This window comes from Myripristis murdjan, chromosome 6, assembly GCF_902150065.1.
Source record: "Myripristis murdjan chromosome 6, fMyrMur1.1, whole genome shotgun sequence".
NCBI lineage: Eukaryota > Metazoa > Chordata > Actinopteri > Holocentriformes > Holocentridae > Myripristis > Myripristis murdjan.
Genome location: NC_043985.1, coordinates 14,093,678 through 14,110,205, shown reverse-complemented (window position 1 = coordinate 14,110,205; position 16,528 = coordinate 14,093,678). Strand labels below are relative to the sequence as shown.

Here is a 16,528-nt window from a genome sequence, read left to right as displayed (position 1 = left end):
AATGGCTACTGTCTTGTCCTGTGACCTTTGTGTGCCGTCCTGTTCATCTCTCTGTGTTTTCCTATGTAATGTGAACCTTTGGAGAATATTCTGATATTATCTTAATATTGTCATATGAGACTAGATATCCTCTGGGAATTAGGACATCGTGACATGACATAAGTGTTGTCTTTTCCTGGTTTTAAATCACAGTAAAGGGATGCAATTATCTGAGCTTATTAAACTGTTCTAGATGTTCTGTTATTTGCCTCTATCTGCCTTGTCATCATTTCTATATTACTACTGAATATATCAATCAATCAAAACTCTCTAATGCGTAAATATCTCATGACAGCACCAAGAGTCATCCCCACAGTATCGTCACAACATCAACATCGAGGTATTCAGTCCAAGATATTTGCTTTTGTTTGTATTGCCCAGCCCTCACTGCCGTGTCACATATTTGCATGCATTTAGCACAATTCATCACTGATATTTTCATGTCTGGAAAAACACATTTCTATGGCTGTGAATGTAGTTTAGTCTATAGATAATAGATTCAATTATAGTTCATTGTCAGAAGAACTGAAATTCATCTTGCATTGCATGATTATAGCCTTTACTTAATTCCCAATTCACAATGTCTTCAAAACCATCCTACATTAATCAATGAATTCCATGAATACGATGAACCCAATGATATGATAAATGGTGATCAAAACAAAAAATTCAAATGGTTGAATAGTGCATTGTTCTGTGAGAGGGCATGCAGTTTGGAAATATTAGCCATAGCCATAATTATAACCATTTTCTTAAAAAATGCATCTTTAAAACCATGCGAATAACGTAAAGCAATAAAAGAATTCTAAAAGTAAGAAAACAAATGGCAATGAGTTTATCTTCAAATTCCCTCTTCGACCCATTTTTTCCCAGGAGATCCAGGGATTCAAAGTGCCTCTCTGACCAATAATGAGATAATAAGATTCTGGGAACTCTGACACTATAAAGTCACTGCGGTATCTTGCAGATTTATAGCAGTAATCCACTCCACTGACACACGGGAGCCTTGGTGTCAGACAGCTGAAATACAAACACACCTTGGTAAAAACTAGCACAGGCCATTGGTCAAACATTCAGAGGGACCCAGACACAGACAGGAATAGAATACAAACACAGGCACATGGACATGTTGCGACACTAGTTTTGCCTTACTGTCTGTTTAGTGTATTGTGCACATTCATAGGCGTGCGCACACACACACACACACTCACACACTCACACACATGTCAGTCACAGTTAAGGCAGTGCACCGGCAGCTCTACACAGATGAGAAGCACACGGCTGGTGGAGGTGGAGTGAAGGAGGCCTGAGACGTGGTCGCTGTCTCACTTGTCATGATACACCACCTCAACTTCTCTGACATGACCAACGACGGTAAGTAGAGTTTATCTTGCTCTAATTTAACATAAAGGGATCATATAATAACAATACTCTAAACAGGGTATGATTCATCAAATATTTATAAAAATGCATAAAAACTAAAATTGTTTGGAAATTATGTTGTGTGACTACTGTATAACATCAAACTGCAGCATCAATATCACACCAAAGTAAAATACTGTCCTCACTGTCTACTATGATTACTTACAGTATAGCTGTACCAAGAACATTCTTGAGTATGTTAAAATTAAGAAAGCCTTTCACATTTCTAAGATGTTGCATATTGATCCAACATAACGTTAATTCACACAGAATAAATGCTGTGATCACAAATTTTCCCATTTTTTCTCTCTTTTACTGGTGAAAGAGGCAAAAAGGCAGACAGGCAGGCAGGCAGGCGGGGAGACAGAAAGACAGACGGTGTATGTCGAAATGTGATCAAAGTAAATGTTACCCTCGGCACAGCTGGGCAAAATGAATGTACCTTCTCTGATTAAGTGCAAACAGAGGCTTCCTTATTGAAGGCAATAGATCAACAGTCCCAGCTCTCATTGTTCGCAGCAGACATTCAAGCATTCATTTCCTGGAAACACCGGTGATGCTTGGAGACTACGGAGACAGCTTGGCTCAGGGTGTATTGTCAATATAGACGGCTCTGGGAAAAAGAGTGGGCGAACAGAACTCAGATTACTCGTCATGAAAGCAAGGCTTCCTGGCAGACTCAAAAAAAAAGCCTACAAATCATTCATTCTAATCAAGTTATTTAAATACTGGAAACCACAAGTTTATTATAGATAGTGTATCTTTTATGTTAAATATAATACCAAAGATCCAAAGTGTTTGAATCAAAAAAATCACAGGGTGTAGGTATAACACTGTAAAAGCCTAATAGTGTGCACAAGCTGCTTAGAATTAGTGTGCTTATTGTGATGATCATTTACTTCAATCCATCACGCAGGACATCAGTCTGCTGATGGTAAGAAAACTGGGACACAAAGTATTTGAAAACAGGGCTGAGTGATATGGACAAAAACAAATATCCTCATATCGTCAACCAAAAACCACAATATTGATATTATGACAAATATTTTAGGAATGGGTGTTGGTGTTTTCATTTTGACACACAAGAGATTTTTGACAGTCATTAGTAATGTGGATGTGATTACTGAGGAGACAGAGAAAAGTCTAATAGGTTCAGCCTTTAAAACCAGGAAAAGTCAACACTTGTTATGCCATATACAACTACTTTCATGTTATGATATTGATATAATATGGATATATGGTATTGGATATGGATATATGGTTGCCCAACCCTATTTCAAAATTTTTCTATTCCTGCCACATAGGACACTCTACTAAATGCCAGAAGGTTCAAAAACTCAGGAAAAATGTTTGAAAGTCAATTTATTGCAGTGTTCTCTGACATACAAATTACCTAACATGTTGTACTGTAAAACACCAACTGGCACTGGCAAAATAAAACAAACACTAAGAGCTATTAGCAAGTGATATCTGATGCAGATTTGGATGGCAACTGTCAAACAGACTAGATTTTCAGCTCTCAAAACCTCTTAACGAGAGTAATGGCATAATTGGTTCTGTCTCATTTCTTCTAAACCACAGAGCCATTTCTAGAGTACCTGAACCAGTCAACAGCATTCTGCAGCCAGTTTAAGAATGGCCAGTGGTACTGCTATATCCTGCTGGTGCTCTTCACCTTTGCTGTGCCTGTGGGCATCCTGGGAAACATCGCAGCACTAATCAACTACATTTGCTTCAGGAAAACTGCGAGCACCAGCAATGTTTTCCTGCTGAACTTGGCCTTGTGCGACTCAGCCTGGATTCTCACCCTCCCCTTCACCATCTACTTCAGCCTCCAGAGGCCCTACCTCAAAGACATCCAGATCTTCTGCCAGTTCAAGAAGATCTTCTTTAACATCAACATATATGGCAGCATCCTCTTTCTCACTCTCATCAGTTTTGACCGGTACGCTGGGACGGTTCACCCTATCACCTCTCTCCAGTGGTGGGACGTGAGTAAAGCCAAGTTATGCTCAGCCTGTGCATGGGTCATCCTGGCTCTGGGCTCCATTCCGGACTTCTTTGTAACCTTCGCCATCCGGCGCCCGGGAAATGCCACTGTGTGCATGGACCACATCCAGGGCCCCTTCATCTACGTCAAGACAATCACCATTATTAGAACGTTAGTGGGTTTTGTTCTGCCCTTCAGCATCATGCTGGGTTTTTACGTGATGACGGTGCGTGTGTTAAGGCGTCTCCCGCGGAGTCGAAGGCTCAGAAGAGATCAGCGGGTGGGAGGGAAGCCTATGCGGCTCATCACTGCCGCCCTGCTTGTCTTCGTGGTCTCCTTTGTGCCCTACCACGTCATGGTCATCACCCTGGTGTTCATGAGGATTCGCAACCAGGTCACCCCAGCTAACACCAGCGTCCTCTACGCCTCTTATGAGTTCTTTGAGGCGATGTGCAGCGTGAGCAGCTGCCTGGACCCACTGTTATATATTCTGGCCAGTGAGAAGTTTCAAAGGAGATTGCTGGCCTTGAGAAGAGACCAATACAGGAGACTGTGCTGTAGAGCTAGCAACAGGGTAGGAGTAATTAGGTGATTCAGTAGACCTGATGCATGATTTTCAATCAGTGCTACCTTAGAGCATTGACTCTTTTAAGTTTTACAGAAAACCATTAACAATTCTTGTAAGCGGATGGACAACACCAGAATTATATTGAGGAAAGCTAACCATAAGCTTTTCTTTGTAAGACAGTTATGGAAGTGTGTTGAGACTAGGGAGGCTGTGTTACAGTTCTACAGAGCTGTGTTGACCTTTTCCATAACTGTGTGGTGGAAACACAGCAGCACATGAGAAACTTGTGTACTGCATCCAAAATTACTGGCTGTGAACATTCATCTACTGCCTCTATGAAGGCAAAGAAAACCTACAAAGATAGTTCTCACCCAGCACAGTCTCTATTTAAACTGCTCCTTTCAGGAAAAAGGCTGCAAAGCATGAAATGAGAAACATCATCATCACAGCACTTAACCCTCAGCCATTAGATTCCTCAACTCTCTTAAAGTACATTATTGTGCACATGAGGGAGTTTTTTTTTTTTTTTTTTTTTACTTACTGTGCAATAATTTATTTTACCCATATTGTTTCTGTTTTTATGTAACATATATTTTAAATTTTTTAATTCAATTTCTTTTTATTGTATTTTAGCTCATGTATGTATTTATCATTGGAACCGTTTTATTACTGAATGCCTTTATAAAACGGTTTCTGGCTGGTTTTAGGAATGATTAAATGTTATGTTGTGAAGTTATAAACTTAGATTTTAACTTTTTTTGTGACTTCAAGCTTCACTGAAACAAAGTTTCAGTTGTTAACTGTGTCATTGCTATGCATTGGCCAGTGTAAAATGTTAGTGTCATATGTTATTTTAACCAAAAAGACACTTGCAATTAGTATTACTGTAAGAAAAAAAAAAAATCTCTCTCTCTCTCTCTCTCTCTCTCTCTCTCTCTCTCTCTCTCTATATATATATATATATATATATCTGTGTGTGTGTGTGTGTGTGTGTGTGTGTGTAAAAAAAAAAAATGTTTAGATATTCTTAACTTAGCACTTAGTAATCACTAAAGCCACAGTGGTACAAATGTGCAATGATCTCATCGACTTTCCTGCTTTCACAGCTGCAAACAGTAAAATCTTCTGATGGAGATAAATTTCTGTATATGTATATCAGGATGAAGAGGGATGGAGAGTATAAGTCACTGGGTGTACTTATTTCTCATGGTCTCTGCACATACATTTGACTTTTAATATGATCTCTCCAACAGTATAAGAGAAAAAACAGGTGAAACACAAAAATGTCCTTTTATTCATTTTTAAATGCACTGGGATAAAATACCTGATACAGTCTTATCACTGCAGCCTGCAAATACCCTACAAACACCCCCTGATCAAATATTTTGCCTGTGCTGCAGCGAACCGGATACTGAACATGGAAAAGGTGACCAAAATGAATCAGTCACAATAACAGAAGTAAACACTGGGCTGTGAAAAACAAAACATGGCTCATGTTTGATCATAATATCTGTATTGATTCTTGAACCACAGATGACATGGTCTTTTGATCCCAGTCAATCCCTCTTGTATTACAGCATCTATTTTAGGGTCCAATATGAAGGTCTACTGTATCCTGTTTTGATTTTCAGTGTAAGAACAAAACTCCTGCGCTCTGTCAGGATCCTAATGAAAGTTCTTAGAAAACAAAGCCCAGTGCCTGAGCCTGAGCTATGGCTTAGGCTGAAACTTAACATTTACACATGCGCAACCCCATCCATCACAGACCCGGCCGTGTTGCCGGGTTACAGTGTCACTGTGGGCTTGGGAATAGCCTTGACGACCATCACTAAGGTCCCCAGAGCTGCAGCCCCCATAACTCGGTGTCTGGATAATAAATCAGAGGCGGGGAGGGACAACAGCTCTCCCTCCACAGGGAGACTGCATTACTTAAAGCTCAGACACAGAGAGCTGGCTGCTGGACCAAACCACTGTACCTGGCAGCGGCTTGTTGAATTACTTCCTTTTGTTATTTGTGCCTTGGTTTTGGAGTCACGCATTTTGAATAAATAAGCAATTTCCTTTTGGTTGTTTTCCTCTGTTTGCCAACCCTCATATTTATTGCTCTGTGTCTTTGTCTCCCTCTCTGCTCTATGTGTGCTGTGCGTGTTTTATCTCTTATTGCAAGCAGACAGACAGGGCAATGAGTTCATTCAATGAGAACAAAATGACATCTCATGACGTTGAGACAAATGAAGGAAGAGATAACCCATAGTGAGGTTTTTTTTTTTTTTTTTTTTTTTTTTAAAATGAATACACTATGAATACTAATGAATACACGTTTTTAGTTGAAATTATGAATGTTATTAATTTGGTCAAGCCAGAGTAATGCTTGGATCTCTGTAAGGAAAGGTGTTGAAGTGGAGACTGCAGAGGACAACGGCACTCACAAATCTGCAGTTTCAGTTCTCTTGAACTAAACTGCTGTTGGGGCAAAACCATTTAACAGCAAAATACACACCCACTCACAACAGCATTTTGCACACGTGGGATGAGTGCTGGATAGTGGCATGGATTCTTGAACAGCAACAGAACTGCATGCATAAACACACATTAACACTGTATTAAAAATATCAGCATCCACGATACAGCAGCTTCATGTAGTGAGACAGCACTGTCGGGGGCGAAACTGTGCTCTGGCATTGGACCAATCATCTGTTATTTATGGAGCAGGGGGCAACTTCTGAGGCCAACTACTGGGGAGAGGTCTAACCTGTTCGACAGCAGAGAACATACTACTCTGCGGGGTGCCATATGTTGTAGACGGCTGAACCTCATCCAGTGCATGAGGCAGATGACTATGCAGATACTTGGAGATCAGCCCAACTGAAGCTGGCGTTTGTCGACTCATGACATACCGTAATAGTGCAAGAACGGTACCCACACAAATACACAGGGAACGAAAAATATATTTGACTCCAAAATGCAAATTTGCCAATTCACAAATGTGTTTTAGGGCTGTGAATATAGCTATTTGGAAATGTACATGTTTGTGTGAAAATGCTAAAATACATATTTAAAAATTTAACTGTTTATGTCCAAATCATGATACATAACTGACAACTGAAAAACATTCATTCTTAAGTGTTTTTACATATTTACAAGTCATTTTTTATAGATACAAATCATTCAAAATGTATTTGCCCATTGTACATATATAGTTAAAGAAAAAAAAAATTCACAAATACTGGAAGATATTTTTCATTCACTTAACATTTATTTCCAAAGATAACAGATGGAAAAACCTCTGCTTTTACTTGTGAAACTGTTTCAAAAACATGTGGTGTCTGACTTACGTATTACTGAGTCATGAGATATTTGTGCCTCCCTCTCAAACTGTTTTATCATCATACAAAACACACACAGACACACACGCACGCAAACACGCACACACACACACACACACACACACACACACACACAGAAAAAAGCCAAGGACCATACACACCGACGTAAGGATGCACAGTGGTTATCACACTGTTAAACGCTGCGTATTCTCTCTGTCTCACACACACATAACAGAAACACAGAGCCAGAGCCACCCACACACATACAAGCAGAAACACACATGCAGACAGCCTCCAAATCCACCCACCCACCCACACACACACACACACGCGCACACACACACACACACACACACACACACTCAGTCAACTTTAACCCACAGCCACACTGTGCCATATATAAGGCATTCCAGCCTTCATGCAGCACAGTAACAACATATGACAGAACCCAGATGGCAACCTCCAGGCTACAATCATCAGGATCAGGGAAAAGCAAAGAGAGGCACTCCAACAACAGGACAACCAAAGACACGTCTGACAACTCACACTCTCTCCCTCACACACACACACACGCACACATACACATGACATGCACACACACAGAGCTCAGCAGGAGGGCTGCTGATGTTAACGTCTCATCTCTGTGATCAAAGCAAACAGGATCTCACGTTACAGTCATCTTCTCTTGTGCTGTTCACATTATTTTGCAGCCTCTGTTGAATAAAGTAAAATTGGATGTTTGCTTCAGTGTTTGCCTCAATGAAAGTAATCAGTAATCTTGTTTGGATTGCCTTCCGCAAGTCAAAATTATCCATCCATTTACCTTTTTAAAATTCACACAGCCTTGGACAGAGATGGGTTGGTGTATTACATTAATCTAGGTACTGAATCGGCACAAAAGAATCAGTCATTTACAATGAAGGTAGGCTTTTGTTGTGGTGCTGTATCACTGAAGAGGGGAAAAGGCTAAAAGAAAGTGGATGTTTTACATTAGAGCTAAAGACTTCTACAGCCCACTGAGAGTAAATGTTAAGCTGTTTCATTTGGACCGCTTGATTGCATCAAAATTAGCTTGGGCCACTTACCCACTTGTGTAGAAAGTTATGCCAGACATCCTGGTGTGAGCTTAGATGTGGCACTTAATTTTGATTATCTATTCAGTTCAGAAGTGGAAGCCAGCTTTTTTCTGATTAGAACTTTCTCCAAAACTCTGTTATGACTTTATCTGCTCCCATAAGAATTACTGTAACATAAATATGTGCCAGTCGTCCATGTTCTGCCTGCAAATAGCTCAGATCACTGCTGTCAGGCCTGAAACTGGCATCAAGATGAAACACATCACCCTTTCACTGGCTTCTCCTAACTGGTTTGCAGAATGATTTAGAATCAAGGTTTTAAAATAATAATCTGCATTTTTATATGAATAAATGCTTATATTGCTAATCTGCATCATCGGCTGATACGACACAATATTGATTCAACCTGTGGTCATCTCTTCAAAGTTTTGCTGTTCTAAGCACCTGGTACTGAACAGGTTTTTCCTGTGCAAAATGGTCAGGTGCACAGGAAGTGATATGTTGTTTTGGATAAACAGAGGGAGAACTGGGAAGAGCCACCATGGCTGAACAGACAAAGAAAACAGATTGGCCTAAAGAAAACTCCATTATAACAAAATCTGAGATAAAGCATGACAAAGTACTGGCCACACTGATTGCCAAGTGATCTCTGAGCACCAATAACTACTAATGACCAAAGATGTTGCCAAGATAAGATAAAAACAAACAAACAAACAAAAACAAAACAATTCCGTTGACTAATTTAAACTGTCTCAAAACCCATCTGTTTATGGACATGGATGTGGACGTGATTTCAGTTTTTTTCTGTTTTGAGTCGCTGGTCTGCAGACTGCAGTGCTTTTTTAACTTCTGTACAGCACTTGGTTGTTGTGAAAGAAAATTTTGGAAAAAGAAAAAACTTGATTTGATAAACTCTCCTTTATTATGTTAAGCTGTAGGCCCTACCTGTGTTATTAAGTGTGATTTGGCAACATCTCTGGAATTGCTGGGTGGCCTAGAAAGACCTGGAGTCATAACCACAATGTCTGCTAATCTTTATTTCTAAAGGAACCCAAGGCTTTGCATTTACATGGCAACGGAGTGAAAAACACAAAGTAAAACTGAAAATGATGCCCAAATGGTAACGGAAAAATATCAATATTCTACAGTGAATTCTCCATTTGGCCTGAAGATTATCTGAAGATTATCCTAGATTGTTGTAACAAAAACTGAAAAGGTGCCTTAATCTGATCCATGGGTAAATGCAAACAAACCACATGGAAACTAAAATAGACAGCTCACAAACCCTGCGTGACCTAAGTTTTAATACAAATGCATAATGACAGCCAGGCTCCCACTGAATGACCAGAAGTCACTGGCTACCGCCCACTCGATTAGAGAGCACACATAGCCTTGAGTGGCTGAACGGGACAACATAGGTTGTTCCTTGAACCTCCAACATAGTCTTAAACCACATAATCTGTCAGAAGCCATTCATCATCTTGACTTTGTTCTACCCGTTATGCCATCACCGAAGCAAATGCACAACAATACAGGGTACCTCTGCCCGTTGCCCTGGATAGCGGCTTGATTCAAAACATGAAAAACAGGAGTGTGCCCTGGCATGGCATAGTTTCAGCCCAGAGAACCATAACAACGCACAAAAGAGAAAGACGTGCAACACCATTTTAGGGTGATAAATGTGTGTATTTAGGTGAAGACGGTATGACGTTGATTATCTAATGTGCAAACATATCAACTATCAACTCATTTAGGGCTGGACTATTATTCAAAATATTATCAAAATCGCAGTATGACCAAATGCAATATCCAAATCGCAAGAGCTGCAGGTTTTGTTTGTTTGTTTGTTTGTTTGTTTGTTTGATAAGGGTAAAATGTGTAAAAAAAACACTGGCATAAACACAGTATTACTGTGGGACAGAGGTGCCCTGGCCTACAAATTGTGCTTTCCAAATGTATGAACAAACTCAGACTTGGCACAGACTCCAGCAAAACTCACACCATGATCATTTCATAGCTTTTCCAGTAAAAATTACATTGCAATTGCAATATCTGTAAGACCAATCATAAGATGATTGTTTTTTTTTTTTTTTTTTTTTTTTTTTTTTTTTTAACCATATCGTTTGGTCCTACCATCATTTGAAATTGGTGACTTTACCTGGGCAAAAAGCAATTAACTTTTTTTTTTCTTTTCATGCCAACAAAGCACCTTTGAATTTAAGTCTTAATTTTAAAAATGGAATACATGGACTGCAAACAAACTACTTTGTTGCAAACAGACTTATGTTTAAGTGTGCTAATGTGGGGGTAAACCAAATATTGCATGAAGTGAAAAAAGAAAAGAACTACACTGCCAGAGGGAGGTGGAGGTGTAATTCACTGTAAAAAAAAAAATGTTCAGATTTTCTAGGTCATCATAAATGATAAATGATGAAGGGAATGTGTCAGCTTTAAAAAAAAAAAAAAAAAAAAGTCTGGTTCCAATTTTGTGACAAATTGATAAGAAGTTGAGCATGATTGCAAATAGCAGGAACTTGTACAACTGCATGACTGCACCACCATGTTAGGCAAGGTATTACATTTATAAAATGGAATTCGAAAAGCACTTGGCTCTGCATGGCAATGACTGCAGAGAGCATTTTTAAAAACGATAGTAATTTCCGAAGTACTTTTTTCATTTTTTCAGCTCTGCACCTATGGAAACATACGTTCTCTTGCTATGCTATACTGATGTGTTCCAGCTGCCTGTTTACATGCCAGAAAGTTAAGTACAGTTAAGACAGTGGAGAGCGCTCGGCAGTGATGTCCTACAGGCTCCGTGTTGTGTTTTAGGTTGTCCATATGGGCCTCTTCCTATGTGGAAGATTTATAATGCATGATAGATCTTACAGCAGGCCTGGTTGGTTCCATGGTGCAGCTCTTATGCACTGCCTGACTTTACGATTGCATAACAGCTTCAGTAAAATGTTTTGCAGAACACATATCCCCTCTCGAATCTCAACATCCAGCCCTTGCTCCCCCTCTCTCTCTCTCTCTCTCTCTCGCTGTTTTCTGTTCATCTGGCCTTTCTTGCACGCTCAATTGTTAAAGCACACTCACATAGACCTGTCCACTCACACATGTACTTATGCACATATACTTCACAGAAAAACACGCATGCACACATCTCTCTCACAACCTCACACGCCCCCTCCCACACACACACACACACCCACACACACCATCTGTGAGGTTTGCTGAAGTGCATTGCATTAGTCCTACCTGGCTCCAGGATGAGCTGCATGCTGCTCTCTCTGTGCTCTCTCTCTTTCTGTCTCCCTCTCCCTCTCTCTCTCTCTCTGCCCTCAGGCCTTTGCCACTGTAGAGCCCTGACCTGGATTCACTGGCTCTTAGAGTAAAGCCTCACTGGGAACTGACTGAGGCTCATAATGATAAAGCACCTACCTTACTATTACAGAAGGTGTGCAACTCCGCTCCTGAGCAAAAGGAAAATGCCGGTGAACTCATAGACATTGAGTTTTTTGAAGGTTGTGCAATATTTACAAATGCTATGTTTTGCTGACTGTGACATGAATGAGCTCTAGCCACAATACAGCTTTTTTCAGTGATTAAATACCATAAAAAGACAGATTGTGTGTATTGATATTACAGATCCTAAATAAGGAAACACTTAATCGAATCATAAGATTGCAACTTGAGAAGAGCAGCTGGAATTAGATCCGCTAACTGGCCACTCTGGACAGAAAAAGCATGGTCCTAAAAGCCATTTTCCATTTCCTTTCTGAATGAGGATTCTGTATTTGCAAAGAGCATATTAAAAGTATCATGTCATCATGCACTCTCTTTGCCTTCTATTTATGCTTAGAGGAAACAGTGCGCCACTCAAGAGACTGCAAAAAGATCTTTCACACAATGACTCCTCCCTACACACACACACACACACACACACACACACATGCACGCACACACATGCACACACATACTAATTACGGTCATTAATGCCTCATCCCAGAAAGATAAGCCAGGGTGGCCAATAATATCTGGCCCTAAGTGAGTCGGGAAGTGAGTAGGAAATGAAATGTCTGAGTTGCAAAGGAAGCACTCTGAACTCTTGCACAATTTAAACAAATGAAGGGCTCATGAGATTGGAGCCACAGCCTTGTGAGAGGAGGGTGAGATGAGCTAAGTGAGCTGGCAAGAGAGTGACAAAGGAGAAGAGATGAGGTGGCAGGAAGAGATGAGAAAGATGGCAAGCAAGTGGAAATGCAGCATGGAGGGGAGGGGAGGGACCAAAGTGGCATGGGAGCGTCAAGCTGACTTGATTCAAATAGCATCTGCAAAACTTGTCAGCGTTTATTTTAACCTTTTTGGAATGCAGAGTAGATTGTCTGCTTGTTGTTAATTAAAAGAATGTATATGACTTTCAAATATGTACCACACAGCAGGTTATAGATGCCTTATGCATAGTGCATGCGCACTGTCTTTTGTATAAAACTCCCTGCTTTCATTTGTCAACACATGCTAAAAATGTATTGCAAATATTTGACTTTGAACTGGTGACACATGAGGAAAACAGGTAGAAAAAGTGTGAGATGGAAGAAATAAGTGTGTGGACAAATAATAATGATACTGAAGTACAGCCTCACACACAAAAAGAGTTAAATGAGGAGAGCATGAGCGTAAGGTGCTTTGTACTGATGCACAGCCACAACCAAAACAACTCACAAGGAAAGTCCCCTCAGTAGAACCATTACTCTGCACATTCCACAGCATTATTCTGCGCATGACTTACCAAAGAGCCGGCGGTGGAATATAAACTTCCCAGCTAACAGGCCTGTGATAATGGCCAGTATCCAGCACATTACTTTCAGGACGTTCCATCCTCCGCCGGGGTACTTGTTGAACAGGAAGGAGAAGCAGTTACCCACCACAATCATATGAGCCTCCGTCTGACTGTGAGAGACAGGGTCCTCAGCAAAAATGAGGAAATTAAAGAAGGTGACTAGGTAAGCCACAATCAAACGCGACCACGGGTGTTGGAAATAGTAGCGAAAACAGGCATCTATTTCCATCCTGCTGAGCCCCTGGCCACAGAACACCTGAGAGTGAGAGAGACAGAGAGAGAGAGGGTTTCTTTCAGTCAGATTACATTACACTCAAATCTACAGGGCAGATTAGAGTGAAAACATCCCTCAGAGGGAGATTACTGGTGGGAATATCACCATGGCTTGGCCCAGATTCTGATTATGCTACACTTTCTTAACACTGGGACAGGTTGTTTATCATTGCTTGGATTATCACCCAAACATGAGAGAGAGAGTTCCTGATCCTACCAGTTAGTTATTGTGCCAGCATAGCAAAGCAGCAGCAGCATGAAAACATGTTTGTTGTTGAACTGGTTAAAAGATCATATGACGTTTCTGATGGTTTAACATCGTATTTTAACAAGCGACCGTTCTTCAAAGGTAAGGACTGAAGCAAATGTTCCTCAACGCCAAACCATTTCATCAGTCAGAAGAACAAGTAAAATGCCATACCTGGATCAGGTAGAATCTTGACGCACTTAACTATAAAGCAGCATCTTTGAAAAGGCTTATGCACTCAGCCTGCCTGCTCTATGTTCCCCTCAAAACTCTGGCAGTGTTAGGTTGTTGCTTTGGTAGGGAATTCCTGCAAGGCAGTGTTTGGGTCACTTACCAGCAGTCAGCCCGCTGTATTTTTAAACCCCAGCAGCTGTTATTCACCCATGAACTCCTTGTTCCCTCACTCCTCCCCCATGACTGGGCTGACTTCCCTGTGCAGGACCTCCCAAACCAGCCCCCTGCAGCTGACACCACCAGTTCCTAAAATACCCCACAGTGGGAATTGTGAATGGTGTAATGGCCACAGAAATAGATTTGCCAAGCTGGAACCTCCATGTGGCTATTAGATTTCGCAGGCATCATGTTTTGTCTTGTCATTATATGCCACCCTGGGCGCTGTTGATATGGCATAGTGTAGTATGTCAATACCTGTGTGAAGTGACTCTGGGATGAAGAAATGCATTTAGAGGGAGGAAAAGTACATGCACATGTAGCCATGAACGCATCATGCTTGTAATAATCACCTTTTGTTTTCAGGTTCCTCTTAGCCCCCTTGTTTTTCCCTGGACCACCTTAAAAAATATATTTGGTCATGCAGTGGCCAATAAGAAAGACGGGTGTCAAACTACTACAGGAAATACTCTGAGCAGGCACTGTCAATTTTCAAGTCTCCCCTGTCCGTGTCAGTTCTGGCAATTTCTGAATCAGCCAGCTTATAAGAACATAAGTGAACACGCGCATCCCTCAAATGTCACCTCAGCGATGCCTCCAAATGTCACAGCAAATCCAGCCCATACACTGTATCTCGGAAATAACACAAGCTTCACTGGAATTATCTGATTACACAACTTGTGCACAATCAGTGGGATCTGGCATGCGGGGTTTTCATGCAAATACCTCGCCGCTGTATTTTGGCTGCAAACACACGCACCTGCTCCACGCCGTTTTTGCGTTTTCCCTCTCAATCGACAGCCAGGACGAGAAGCCCCGCTCCCGCACGGCTCTCCTGCCACATCAAGCCGACGGTGGCGCTCTAATCATCCCAAAGACGAGATGATATGGGAGGGCTGTGGAGGGATTATCCATGCGACCTGTTGTTGCTATACGACAGAGGCACCCCCAAATCCTCTGCCATTGTGCTGGGTGGCCAGGCACCGGCGGGCTATAGGTCAGCCAGGCGCTGCTTCGTCAGCGGGATCCCCCTGGCCTGAGCAGGTTCTGGGATGCTGCTGTTGCTCCTACTGAAGATGCGCTGGGCTGATGATGGAGAGCGCCGGATCCCCACAGCACGCATACCATCAGTGCTCTGCAATGTATCCAACACACTGAGCCTCACCATTGTCAAGTCGGACCGACTTTTCAAAATGAACTTCCGGTTATGTCATTCAAAGCAAAGCCCTCGTTGATTAAAAAAAAACAAAAACATCTATCTATCTATCTATCTATCTATCTATCTATCTATCTATCTTTAAACCATGCATGTGGACATATTTACTAATACGACCTTCAATCTGAAATTAAAATAGTAATAATAATAAATAAAGTTTTCATTTTCGACATTTCACATTTCATGAGACAAGTAGATGTCATACGGGCTGCCAGCAGTCACAAAATATATTGCCAGTCTATACCAGACAACTTTGAAGGATGCTTACTTTGAAATCCCCATTTAGCGAGGCGGAGCTCCAGTTACAGTTCTTTCTAGTCTCCTTTTATTTATTTATTTTTACACTTTTATTCTGAAGGCAAAACCCCCTCGCTTCCGGTGTGATTCTAGTTATCTGTGGCTGACTTGATGCCGATCCGAGGTTCCCAATTGAATGCAGGATGATTGTGCTGCTACAAAATCTTTTCAGTTATTTATTTATTTTGAGGAGAGCAGGGCCAGACAGCAGAGAGGAGGCATTAGAGAAAAATTAAACCCGGTGGCCTCCAGATGTTGCAGGATTTCACGCCAAATAGGAAAAGCGAAATATCTCCAAATCACATTATGCCTACATCTAGGGCCTTGGTCTAATCGGGTGACATAGCCACAAAGACAATTCACATGTGACAAAGAAAGAACTATATTCATTTACAGCACATTTTTATTATAGGATGACTATAACAATGCCTTAGATATATCGTTACTATTATTAAAGTAAAGTATTGAGTAGTACTGACATCTCGGTGTTCCCAAAAGGTAGAATCCAGTTTAAATGCCATACAACAAAGCAGCAAAAATATGTTATTGTTGTAATCAAATCCATCACTATACTGACCAAGTTAAAATTAATCCTTAGCAGCTGTCCGAGAACTAGGCCCATGGAAAGCCAAAAAACAGCCATATTTTGCACACAGAGTTTTGCACACAGACTTCCTGGCTGCCATAAATCCACATGACTTACATTCACTGTATGCAAAAGTAGTGCCAACTGATGCAGGTTATATGGAGATAGATGTTTGTTGATACTGATGATACTGATGCTTCATGATCGCCGACTGGAAGTCACAGATTATCTGATTACACTGACTGCGAATTTGGC

At 41.0% G+C, this 16,528-nt stretch overlaps 1 protein-coding gene across 1 annotated transcript in view; it reads right to left on the bottom strand.

Annotated features, from left to right (window-relative positions):
* tmem117 (transmembrane protein 117) overlaps positions 1–15,219 on the bottom strand; it is a 45,102-nt gene extending 29,883 nt beyond the window's left edge. Inside the window, exons 1-2 of the mRNA XM_030054186.1 lie at positions 14,935–15,219; positions 13,214–13,520 (exon numbers count right to left, since the gene is read on the bottom strand). Coding sequence (XP_029910046.1) covers positions 13,214–13,493 — 280 coding nt within the window. The 5' untranslated portion in view covers positions 13,494–13,520; positions 14,935–15,219. The remainder of the gene's footprint in view (positions 1–13,213; positions 13,521–14,934) is intronic.
* Between the last annotated feature and the right edge of the window lie 1,309 nt (positions 15,220–16,528).